Below are 12,928 nucleotides of genomic sequence, written 5' to 3'. Positions count from 1 at the left end.
CTACAAACATGTCATGCAAGAATGTGCAAAAAAACGCTATTTAAAATCATGGAGTGATTAGCCCGCGTTTTTGAAACCCGGCGCCCAACCCCCCGAAACCACTGGATATAATCGATGATCTACTGCATACTTCTTCGATATGCATGGGTGTTCTCCAACCCATCGGCTGTATTGCCACACGCAAAACATTTAAATAGGAATCGGGCAAACATTCCAACACAAGACCCCTCCTGTAACATGTCGAAGTGAGGATTTTTTATTTAACTAAAGTATATGGAATGACAATTCGGTAGAGGCGTAAGAACGCATTTATTCATCAAATATAAATGTTTAAGCTCTTGAAATATGCATCGGATCGCATGCTATTCACATGTTGCACCTGAAAAGGTTCACGTGACGCATCCAGCCACTGGTGGCCACTGCACTCATCACAATGGTTACAGAAAATCGATATATATATTTTTAAAAGAAAACCTAATCTCATCTCTAATAGTGGAAAATCATTGTGGGCGTGGGTTGTATTATTAAAGCTCTACTGCTTGGAGCAGTGGTTCTCAAACAACCGCTCCTGAAGTGCAGACGTAGATACCCCTGGTTCTGACGTGATTCAAGGAGCGAGATGAGTTTTTTTTCGGTTAAAAAAAAAGTTATTTATTTGCAATATTTTACACGGTACACAAATATACAATTTAGTCACATTTCTGAAACAATTGTAACTTGGTTCTTCTATTTTTTTTTTTAAAGAATACGAGGAAACACAGTATAAAAACGTAAAAGCAAATTCTATCATTTTTGCGGTGAACGTACCAGCTAAAACGTGAAATTCTAATACGTTACGTGTACGGTTTTTTTTCTCTCATAAATATTAGGGTTCATATAACATACACATGGAAAGAACAAAACAAAAAAACACAAAGTCAGCAGTTTCAGAGATCGATTGACATAATCGACATTTAAGCGTGGCTCGTGAAAGCCACGCAACAAACCTTACCTCTCCACAGAAAGACCACATTAAATAACACCTTTTGTTTTAAATTTAAAGCTTTCGTGACTGCAGGGATTCATATTCTTGGTTCTTTTGGTAAAGTCACGTCGAAGAGAAATAATAAAATAACAAGAATAAAACAATAAAAATTCTCACGACGTTTCCATTGCAACACACCTGATGATGATTGCTCGTGTTGCAATCGAAACGTCATGAGAATTCTATTGTTTAATTGTTATTATTTTATTATTTCCCTTCTACGTGACTTTACCGAAAGAACCAAGAATATGAACACCTTTTGTTGTTGTGGAACATTGTCCCATTCGCCTACACTTCTTTTTAAACGCTGGACAGCTGGTAACAGAATGGCTCTCGTTTTTAGGGTTTTCAGAGGTGTGGCTTTATGCGCATACAAATGTTACTTGATTGACTGAGAACCACAGGCTGACAACGGAGTTAAAATAATAGGCTTCATAACCTTCCTCTGCCAATAAAACAGGTGTTACGATGTTCAAACACCAAATAGGTACCTATTTCAAGGCGTCAAGTCTGCATTAACCGCACAAACTTGGGGCAAAACATATAAACAAACGTGCTCTAATAAAGACGAGGCATATATTATTACAGCATGTTTGTTTTCATGTTTTGCCAAAAATATGTGGTTAATGCAGCCTGTATGCATTGCAATAGTTATCTATTTGGTGTTTGAACATCTCAAGTTTCATTGCCAGAAAGGGTAAAGAGCATATTCTTGTTTTTTTATTATTTTGATACTGGTCCCATTGACAAAGGAGTTGACAGTTCAATCGGTTTCAGTTCCGAAAACGTCTTTGCCCTTAAGAATACACACACGACCGTGTTGTATTAACCAGGGCGGACGTGGATCGCGAACTGTGAATCTCTACAGTTGGCAAAAGCGCTACAGCTTGCCATGTCAACTGCCCCAATGGAACAGTACTTTCCCATGGCAGATAATTAACCAGTTTTGAAACCGTCAGCCAAGTTCACAAATCACGCAACACAAGTGACTTTTCCCAGATCCTGACCCCAACTGTGACTCCCCCTTGCAGCAGCTGTACACAGAGACCAGTGTTGTGAATCACACATTCTAAACGATGATTCTCAAGAGACTTTTCAACATCTTAGGGATTTTTTTTAAACATTCGATATCGAGATGGACAGGTGACTCTGAGGTCAACAGCGCAGAGCATACATTGCTGAGCTCCTGGTTTCCAAATGTGGGCTTTAGCTGTCAGTGATTGAACTGGGTTCTCAAGGGGAGTGAGTGGATGGTCTCGGCAAGGTCACCCAATGAATGAACAAAAAACACTTCACATTCGGATTTTTGCTGCTTTGGGCAACATTTTCGGCTCTGAGAATTAAGAACAACAAAAATCAGTTTGAGAGTTATGTCACTAACATCACCGTACAGCAGGGAGCATGGGTAAATGCAGCGCCCATTTACTGTGGATAAAAGAGGTCACTTGAAGTGATCTCAAAAGTAGTTATGTGATATCTCATCTAATTTTATATTGAATGAGCACCTTAAGTCAAGGGGCTTGACAAAGGCTTCCAAAACGGAAACAGAATAGAATGTTTTTGACGGTCTCGGCGTGTAGGGATCGAGGAATGAGTGACTGCGGCAGAGGGTGCTTGGGGATTACGAAAGGGTAGGGGGGGAGGGACGGGAAGGAGTGGAGGGGCGACGGGAGCAAAGAGAATGTAGGTTGTTATCTAACTCGGTGACCGTTCAAGACACGTCCCATGACACAACACCGATGCCACAATTAGAAATGGTGGGGAAAAAAAATGAACACTTTTTTTTTAAAGCCTACATTACACTTCACGCCCATCCCAACCCAACTTACCATTTGTACGCTGGCGATACGTCTTGATAATGTTGAAAGATCCCTTAAAGACATTCGTTGGTTTAACCACTCATTAGCCCGAATGGAAACACCTACTGGGGAAAAGTTTGGGGTGTCAGGTTTTACAAACGACTGGGGGTTTCACCTGCAAGACAGTTGTGCAAAGCCTCAAAACGAAAATCTGGTTTTGCGTGTGTCAGAATCCTCAAAGCGTCCAAAACCCATTTTGGATCGCTTTGTCAGTGCGACTTCAGAGCACTATTTTATCATGCAGTGGGAATCATGCTTTCCGGCCATCCAGTCCCTAAACTGGTCGTTCACAATTGGTACTGGGGCCGATTTACTAACTACGGTAATAATTATCGGCGATCACCAAGAGGTAATTTAGCTGTACACACGTCTACTCCTTCATCACCTGCATTGGTACGCATCACCGCTGTACTCCCGGATTAATATCGCCAGCAGATCTATTCGACTGCCTCAATTATGATCTGGAACGAAACGGACACAGCATCGTCGTATTCTCTGTTCGTGGCCATTTAATTTTATATTACACACACGTATTTCAGTTTACTATCGCTCGGGATTCCACCAGTGCTGACATAGCGTTGCCAAGTTGTTTAACAAGAAGCTGGGACAGACACAAGTAGTCCATGTTATAATTTCTATGAACGACTATTGAGCCAGGTGTTAACTGGCTGGGTGGTGCTCTAAGTTAAAAGTCGCGAGTTGAATTCCTGGTTGGAATTAAGACTTGGTCTATCAACCCTCAAGTGTTGATAAAACGAGTACCACTTAAGTGGGCCATCAACTGTGGCCAGATGAGTGTTCGGCCGACCCCTGCCATGGGAATGTGGAATTTACACTGCCGGCTCAGGGCCACCAGCAGAGAAAAGCACCATCACATTGCTCGTTGCCCACTTGAACTCGGCTTGGTGACAAAAACTGAATGCAGAAAATGTTCAAATGTTCCCGACGCGGGTGCATTCCTTCGCGACATTTCAATAACCGCTCATCAAACGCGCGTCTCACCACGGCTGACGACACTCCCTTCGGGAAAATGTCCATTCGCAGCAAGGAGGGAATGCTCGTAAACCAGCCCTCACGCCATGAGCGCACACATTGATGAGACATCGTCATAAGAATCATTGCTGTTTGCTTGTAAACGACGCTTGCAGTACGAGGACACGACACTCATAAGAGTGTCCCTCTTATAAGGTAGTCCAGGATGAATGACTGTACTCCACCGCTCACTCGGTTTGTCTTCACCCTCTAAGTAGTGGTAGCTCCCCCAAACGCTTCCGCACGAAAAGCTGCCACGGATCGATGTACTTTCATTTCAGTTCGTTGCTTTTTTATATTTTATACATCGGCATTCGCTTCCGGTTAATCTTCCCGGGCCATTTGCCGTAATTTCCATTACCATTAACAGCGGTCATTTGCCGGGGTTCTACAGCCGGGAGGGTAGACAGAAAAGTGCTGGGGTGAATTATCTCGCGCAAAATGCACTCCCAACAACTCTTATTTTGATTCCCTCCAAGCAACGCTTCTTAAATAGTGTCCCATTTTATAGTCCATTAGTTGCGATTTAGTAATTATGCCACCCTCATAATCAACTAATTGCAATTCGCATTTATGTCATTAAAAGCACCTGACCTGGCGCCTGCATAAAATCAGGTGGTGGCCGTGGCGAGGGGTGGAGTGGAGGGGGGTGGACATTACGTCGTCAAGACGTGTTAGAGCGGAGAACAGAGGGAGGTGGCGACACCATCCCCATTAGGCTCGCTCGCTCCATCGTTCTCTGCTCGTGGCTTCGGTGAACAAGACGGCGATGGGCGGTCCCCGCTGGCACCAGTCGGATGGGCAGGCGAGAGGGTGGCAACGCTCTCTCTCTCCGCCAGTCACGACGACTTCACCATCTCGCTGACGTACCAGTCGGGCAGGAACGCGAGCTCCGAGTCAGGGTGAACGCTGTACGTGACGTCGCGGCCTGGCTCCCAGGAGAAAAGGTACACCGTCCTGCAAGCCAGCAATCCATCGTCAGGTGGCAGCTGTGAACAATCTACTGCTGGATGAAGGCTTTCCCAAGCCACAGCCATTCCTAAGTCTAGCTAGGAAACAATAGACACATCTTAGACCTGCACACGAGGCAAATTCATCGTCCCATCTCGACAAAAAATTTGGCTACGTTTATCTCGGGCATGTTATCCCCTTTGTTGGCTGCCCTCCATCGTCAGCCTTGTCGAGTGGCCATCAAGCCAGTAATTATTATTATTATTATTTTATATTGGCAGGGAACGGTTGTGCTCACCTGTGATCCAGCACTCTGGAGGGGAGGGTTGATGGATAACACAAATGTGAAATCTCAAACCTGCCGAGTTGTACGGCGGTTCAGATATGGTAGGGAAAATGGATTTTAACTCGTCTGTGCAGACCTTCCAAGTGTTATCCCCTTGTACGCATGGATCTGTTTTCTGATGGTGTTTAAGTGTCATCCCACATGCAAATGTACTTGATAATAAGTATCCAAACATCCCAATACAGGTCCCCTTTAAAAAAAATCTTCATTGAGACTTTGCCGGACAAATGGCGTGATAATTAATTTTGTGAAACTCAAATCAGGGATGTATTAAAACAGGTCATTTAAAAAAAATAAAGATCGGCCTTTTAAATATGTTATGTGTATAATGAGATCCAGGTCAGAAACTGGCAAGCCCTGTAAATGTGTCATGAAAATATGCATAAGCAGAAGCTAAATAAAACAAAATCGGGGCAACCTTGGCCTTAATATAGAGCCACAGTAGAGGGCAAGAGCAAAAAATATCCATTGTTGTACTGTCCTATGCACAAATATCTATGGCTCCCCACCTGTACTAATTCGCACTGGCCAGCATGGAGAATATGGTCAAATAACCCCCACACTCACTTTGGGTCATCCTTTGTCACAACCTTCTTCATGAAGGTCAGAAACGCCTCAACAAAATTGAGACAAACCGAGCCATTCCATGCCTCCTGGTCATCCTACAACACAAAAATGCGTGAACGCACGCGTAAAAGACAAACATCAGAAGGTGCCAATGCCAACGCATTTGCGCGCACACACAGCCCCCCCCGCAAGCAAGCTTCTGTGAAAGGCCCATTAATCACTGGCCCCACAGCCTGGCCCTTCATTAGCACCCTTCATTAGCAGCAACACGATCTCTGCAATGAACCAGGACAGGAAAAACATTCAAGTTTACTTCTGGCGTCCTCCAAAACGTGCTCTGCTCTAACACGGAAGCGCGGTTCCCAACAACGGGCCAATGCCGCATTCCACTCGTCTCCCAAGTGATCACCGGGTTTAATGTTCACATGAGAAAGGTGATGATTTAACATTTCGCTTTTTTGAGCACGAAACACGTCTCACCGCGACCATCTTGGGGATGTGCAGGGTCTCGAAGGTCTGAAGTCTCCGCACCACGCCCTCGTCATCACGGAAGCCGGCCACTATTTTTGGCACTCCCACCAGGAACGACTGGGCCCACCACTTGATCAGCTTAAACCTAGACGCACCCAAATTGACAAATATATTTAAAAAAAAACGGCCAAAATGCACTGCTTTGGTAATTTTTCTCACTGTCGTTAAGGAAGTTTAGCCAAATTTTGGATGAAAAGGAACACTGGCACCAGCATGTGCATGAGGTCCTTATGTTCCCTGAATAAAAATACACTTTTACAAATACAATTTAGATTGATACCAATGTCTAAATGCGACCTGCATCTCCAGGTGCTGTAAACTATATGATCAGTGGAATTGTTTTTAAATTTACACCATGCTGGCGTTTGGGCTTCCCTTAATTTCCACACAACAGATTGCGAACATCTATTAAGAGTGTATATATATCTCGCCACCGGTGCCATATTGGCGAAATGTTAACTATCTCGTCTAGTATACAGGAGGTTGTGGCTTAGATCCCAACCCTGACGCCTGTATATTTGGAGTTTGTATGTTCTCCCTGTGGTCGCGTGTATGTTTCTCCGTGTCCTCCGGTTTTTCCTTCCACATTGAGAAACATGCGTTTAAGAGTATTTGGCTGCTAAAAATTTCCACGTGATAAGCCACGTCATTGGGCTATCATTTGTGGCCAGGTCACTTCTGTACAATAGCTATATAGCTCACTGGGCCTTACCTGGTAAAAAAAAAAGTTAGTATTTATAAAAATCCTACAACGATCATTCAGCAAAGACAGTGCTCATAAACGGCATAGTAGCGCACACTAACGGGTTCATACGCAACTTGGAATTTTTATTGCATCTCATGACGAAATGCATACGCAACTGTGAGACGTAGGACGTACCAAGTCTACACAGGCCAATCGTAAAGTGACCCCCCCCCCCCCCGTGTAAACACCGCGCTGACGGCTCGCACGACGACAGTCCCTTGGGAATCCCACGAGAGCCAGAGGGGGCTCCTTACGCGCAACGTTGCTAGGATGTAAATCAAGCGAGCACACACCAGCCACGTCAGGTGGCCCCCACGGGCGGAAACACTTGCACACGTCAGCAGAGAAACCCGTTGGCCCAAACAGCGAGTCTGGGGAGCCGATGTGACTTTCAAATCAGAAACAAAGCCAATAGTGGCAATTCCACATTCACACTGTCGAGAGCAGTCTATCCATAGCAGTGCCTTGTGAGGATCATAGGCAGCTAAACGTGCCACTGTAGCCCTTCCCCCTCATTGCCACTGGGCTAGCTGCTCCTGAGGTGGGGGGTCCAAAATAATACTTTGGGCAATATCGACAAAGTTTTCCTGCTAAAAAAAATGGGTGTAGATGGTACTTGTTGGCTGCCTTGAGTCAGTGGTGGAAATTCCACATTGCCATGACAACACCAGCATCCTCAGAGGATAATTACAACAGAGTTGTCAGACTGGTACTCATTTTAAGGGCCCTGGAAAGATGATGGGCTGAGTGGATCATTGACGGATTCCTCCAGGATAGATACAATTATGATTCTAACCTGGATTTGAACTTGCAAACTTGTGATTGTGAGCCAAAGACTCAAACATAAAGCACCACCCAACCAGCTTACAAAAGTCCTTTACAATAACACATCCTGTAAAATGCTGGCATGGCCAAGGCGATGTTATAATAGTTCAATATGAAATTGTTTTGCAGGTTACATATCTGTCAAATTTCATTTTATTCACTGTTTGGGATGAGGTTGCAGCTCAGTTTCTTCAGAGTGGGCCGTGCAATCGCTTTGCTTCCGACAAGAAAACCCAAAACGCCAACACCGACCTGTGCAGATTGCGCCTTTGGTTGGGGGTGTACAACTCGCGGCTGGTCTTCAGCTCCACATAGTTGGAGGAATGCTGCTGCTGAGGCCTCTGCCCTGAGGCCCGACGGGCTGGCGTTGCCGGCTCGGCATCGCGGTGCTTGTCCACCTCGGCATTGTGGCAGGAGAGACAGTCGACCTCGCCGGCGAAGACAAGGGAGTGGCTCTTCAGCCGGGTCCGAACCACCGTGCAGAACGCCTCATTTGTGTTGACGACGCCGCCGGGGTCCGGAATCCCTCCGGGGGTTTCTGAAGGCGCAAAGACGTGCAGGGGTAACCAACGCCTCATTACAGGAAGACACGATTGGGGTGGCGGGATGGCTGGGTGGTTTGAAGGTTATAACACCGAACCACTGCCTCAAGAGATCCTGGGTTCAAATCCCAGGTTTTAAGCTGCCTATGCCATGCTTTAAAATCCTATGTTTTAATCTGTGGTGTGAGGTGGCTTTCATCCCGCTGCGGACTGACAAAGGGTTGCAAAGGAGTAAACTTATCGAAAAGGGTGGTACCGGCGCTCACCTGCACAGAGATACTGCTCGAACTTGTAGCCCCAATAGGTCATCTCGCGCTGGCGCGCGTCCCGCGTCCCCCGCTGCCGTCGCGCCTCCTCCGTCTCCATCTCGCTCATGTAGCGCGTGCCGGCCAGCAGCGTGACGGCCATGAGCCAGCCCTCGTGTCGCTCGTACGGCGTGCAGGCCACCTTCGTCAGGTGGCCCCTCCACGTCACCACGTCCGTGTGCAAGCTTTCGTTAGCGAGCGTCGAGACAACAATAAAAACGTATGGGATTACAAAACAACGGAGTGGAACACTGGGGCAGTGCTTTTCCACACTCTGCCATAAACCCAGCGTCCCGAGGTTGATTACTGGCCATGACTAAAATCAGTATGAGTGATATCTGAACCAGTGCTGGTCACCAGCTACACCAGCCTGCACTCTCTAGCGTAATTAATTATGAAATGATTAGGGGAGGCCTTCAACCAGCATTGGACCGGCAAAGAGGCTGTCCATTACCATTACCCCACAGGTACGCAATGATTCACACATATGCATATTCTCTCCACTGCTTGACCCACACAAAGCGATTTAATGAACTGTCACGATTTTGGGTGATGAATGCATTCACAAAGCGAATCTATACAGCCCATCTGGTGAAGTTGAGTGCATGGTTGGGTAACTAAAATAGCAAAAGCAAGAAGAGAATGACTCGGACGAGAGGTCAAACTGACAAGGGAAGATCCACAAGAGGCATCTTTGGCGATTTGGACGCGTGTCTAGAATGGATGGAGAGAATACCACACGTGGCGTTATGCACACAGGCACACGGAACAAGAAACGGAGGAAGAGCACAGCTGCGCTGGATTAAGACACGGCAAAACAATATCTCAAACGAAAGGGGAGACAATAAAGCAGTGAAGCTGGTGGAATGCAGGGACAGGTGGAAAGCTCTCATGCAGCCCCATCTTCTGTAAAAGAAGACAACACCATATGCATGAATTCGTGTTACGGTCACGGGTGGGGTTCATGTGCAATTGGCTAGCTTGCTTTACCATCACACTACCTTGCCCTTCTTCCACTATTGTAACCTATGACCTTTTCCGTTTTTGCCCACTTTTCATTTTTTGGTGCTCACTGCATCACCAGTCCGGCTTAGGTTTCAGGTAGATACACCTCCCAAACAGCCGTTAACAACCATTATTTTGTGTGTTGTCTTGGTGGTATGTGGGTTATTAAAGCACATATTCCAGCCAGCATTGGTTTAAAAGTTCACCTGTTAGGTACAATGCTGAAGGGAAAACATTGATCAAATGTTTCAAGAGGAAAAGACGCTAAATAATGTTGGCAGATATTGAACAAATGTTGGTAAGAACACATTGTTCCACGAATCCCAGAGGTTGATGGACCAAAACTTAAAAAAATTTTAGTCGTGAACATTATTAATAGTTTATTACAAACAGTGTAATAATTCCCCATGGATGGTATTCAATTCAAGAACCGGTTCAATCTATTTCACCTCGTTTTTTACCGTCTCATTTTCACAGTTCCGTCTCGTATGTACAATTGTGTTCGCCTAACTGCGTAAACATCACAGTCCGACCGACACACGTGGTTACATGGCCGCATTGCAAACCTGTCAGAATGCATACTAATACACACTGATGCATCAAATACACCTCAACCAATGCTTCTGAAGTCACCTTCCCCGTTCCTCGGTATTGTCAGGTAGAGGAGCTCTGCCGAATGCCTGTCAAGAGTTGTCAACTTAGCGATTGTAACGACTTTTTGGGGTTTCAAAAACTACAAAATACGAATTGACAAAAAGGCAATACTGTACTTCATGAAGCTGGATCTGGGCTCAATTACAATTGGAATTGTGTCACTGGTGACGAATAAATTCAGATAACAACACAACTGTCAACTCCTCATGAGTGCCTACTTTATTACAGACCAATTCAGACACTTATTGGTCACCTCGTGCCCTTATAAATCCCAACGTTCATCCCACAATGTTCCCATCACAAGGGAGAAAAACACAAATAGACAATATTTGTGGCTTCCCGTATTGAAACGGCTGTACGCCGTGTGGACCCGAAAACTCAATTTCCCCGTACAAGAATACGGGGGTAACCCGTCTGGGTTTGACAGCCGTGTAACAATACGGTGCCTGCTGTAATTGTAATCGCTGTGCGATTGAACCCGGGTCTGGTGTGAAGGGTCTGGTGTTGACGACTTCCGAACGCCTACTTTTAGTCGCGTCGGCTTGTCGAAACTCCGTTTGGCGACTTTCCCCCCCACGACGATGACTCTCGCAATTGATTGCAATGTTGCCGTTGTCATTGGAGGTGGGGGGGGGTCGGGAGGTCAAATGATGACGGCTAAGTTGTCCACCCCTCACCCCTACCTCGTCTCTCTCTATCTCTCTCGCTCACCTGGGGATGGCAGCGCTGTCCCGCAAAGTCTCCCCGGCGAGGGCGAACTTGTACCGGTTCGGCAGGATCCATCGCAGGACGTGGTCCAGCCTCTCCTTGACGTTGTCGTCTCGCTGGACGTAGCGATCCGAGTATCCGTCCCGCAGGTCAAATTCCACACGTGTGGCACCACCACCACCACCACTGCCTCCACCGCCACCACCAGAGGTAGCGGCAACGCCAAATCCTCCTGCTCGAGCACCACCTCCACGAGTGTCACCGGCGCCAGCAGTAAGGCCGTGTCCTCCGCAGCCTCCATCGCCTGCTCCGCCGCCGTCACCACTGCTCGCCGCGCTGCCAGGCTCGCCACAGCCCACACTGCCTCTGTGTCCGTCGCCTGTCCCAGGTCCATCGCCCACATTTCCACCACCGCCGTGGCCGTCGTCAGCTCCAGCACGGCCGGCGTCCCTCTGCCCAGAGGCCGCCCCACGAACTCCATCCCGGACCCGTCCACGGCCACCACCACCGCCGTCGTCCCCTTTTGGTGGAGCATAGTAGCGCAGCTGCCTGGCGTCGGCGTGGAAGCGCCGCTCGGCGTCCAGGGAGAAGCATCCGACCTCGACGGGCTGGCGGTAGAAGGGGAAGCCTCCACCGTGATCGTGTGGCCGGGTGGACAGAGACAATGGGATGTCGCCGACTCGACCTCCGTGTCCATGCGCGCCGCCTCCACCGGCCTCGGCCGCCCGCGGTGTCCTCTTGGCGCCGGGAGGCCCCGCGTCGCCGTCGATTTTTCGTTTGTGAGAATCGTCGAGACGCGGCCGAGAGTCGTCTGGGCGAGGGCTGATGTCGCTGTCGCCGCCGCTGCTGCCACCGCCGCCGCCGCCCTCTTTCCACATCCTCCGCGGCGGCCGCTTGTCGCCGCCTCGGCGGCCGAGTCAGGCGGCGCCGTCCCCGGCGGGCAGTCCAGGCGAGACCGTAGGCTTGGGCCTAGCGAACATCGGCGTCTTGCCCGGCGTGTCTTTGTGGAAAATTAATAAAACAAATTGGGGGGGGGGGGCTGAGGGGGTTTGCGAAACAATTTATTTTTAAAATTTTTTTTAGTTTTAGCACCAGCGGGGGGTTTAAATTCTCCTGTTTGTTCGGGGTGGAGGGGGGGGGAGAAAAAAACAATTGTAAAATTTCGTAAAGCCTCGCCTGCCGTTGGAGTTTGTTGATTTGTCACGGTTGTGTGGTTGTTGGGTTTTTTTCACGCGCGCGTTTAAATCGGCTGGGGGGGGGGGGCGATTTTTTTTTTAGTCGCCGCGGGAACGCGCGCGAGCGCTTCGACGAATCGCCGCCACAAAATGGACTCGCGGCGGCCACTTGCCGCGTGCTGCCGGCAGGGGTCACTGTCTGAGTGCCGTTTGTTTGTTGGTTGTTGTTGTTCACTTTTCCGTTACCCGACGTTATTTAAAGTCGATTTATCCGCCCTCCTCGTACACCACCCCCACACACCGCGCCCCCCTGTTTCTGACGAGTTCCAGTGTGGCCGATAACGTCGATGCCGCTGTTAACGCCGTGCAGAATGTCGCGATGTTGCGATGTGATGATATGAAGGAGGATGTGGAATTAAAAAAAACATTATTTAAATTTTGATTTAAAGCTTTCGTGACTGCAGTAATTCATATTCGTAGCTCTTTCGGTAAAGTCACTTTGAGGGGAAACAAGAAAATAATAAAATATATAAAACAATACAAATTATCACGACCTTTCGACCATAACACAGACGGTCGTCATCAGGTGTGAAAACCCTGATGATGACCGTTTGTGTTATGGTCGAAACGTCGTGAGAATTTTTATTGTTTTATATATA

At 47.6% G+C, this 12,928-nt stretch overlaps 1 protein-coding gene across 1 annotated transcript; it reads right to left on the bottom strand.

The window, feature by feature from the left end:
• Positions 1–240: 240 nt before the first annotated feature.
• Positions 241–12,465, bottom strand: DXO (decapping exoribonuclease). Its single transcript, XM_032967164.2, has 6 exons — positions 11,098–12,465; positions 8,689–8,912; positions 8,133–8,418; positions 6,260–6,395; positions 5,780–5,874; positions 241–4,872 (listed from the first exon to the last, which is right to left on the bottom strand). The coding sequence occupies exons 1-6, from the start codon at positions 11,970–11,972 to the stop codon at positions 4,755–4,757; spliced, it is 1,734 nt and encodes a 577-aa protein (XP_032823055.1). The 5' UTR covers positions 11,973–12,465; the 3' UTR covers positions 241–4,754.
• Between the last annotated feature and the right edge of the window lie 463 nt (positions 12,466–12,928).

Source organism: Petromyzon marinus, chromosome 37 (genome assembly GCF_048934315.1).
Source record: "Petromyzon marinus isolate PM22_M1 ecotype Great Lakes invasive population chromosome 37, UKy_Petmar_22M1.pri1.0, whole genome shotgun sequence".
In the NCBI taxonomy this organism is placed as follows: Eukaryota; Metazoa; Chordata; class Hyperoartia; order Petromyzontiformes; family Petromyzontidae; genus Petromyzon; species Petromyzon marinus.
The sequence above is the reverse complement of the archived record's forward strand: the minus strand, read 5'-3'. Positions and strand labels throughout refer to the sequence as shown.

Coding starts and splice junctions, on each gene's coding strand:
- DXO (XM_032967164.2), bottom strand. CDS start 11,972: ATGTGGAAAGAGGGCGGCGGCGGCGGTGGCAGCAGCGGCGGCGACAGC. Junction 6,396..8,132: donor CAAAGGCGCAATCTGCACAG/GTCGGTGTTGGC, acceptor GGGTGCGTCTAG/GTTTAAGCTGATCAAGTGGT. Junction 5,875..6,259: donor ACATCCCCAAGATGGTCGCG/GTGAGACGTGTT, acceptor TTTGTGTTGTAG/GATGACCAGGAGGCATGGAA.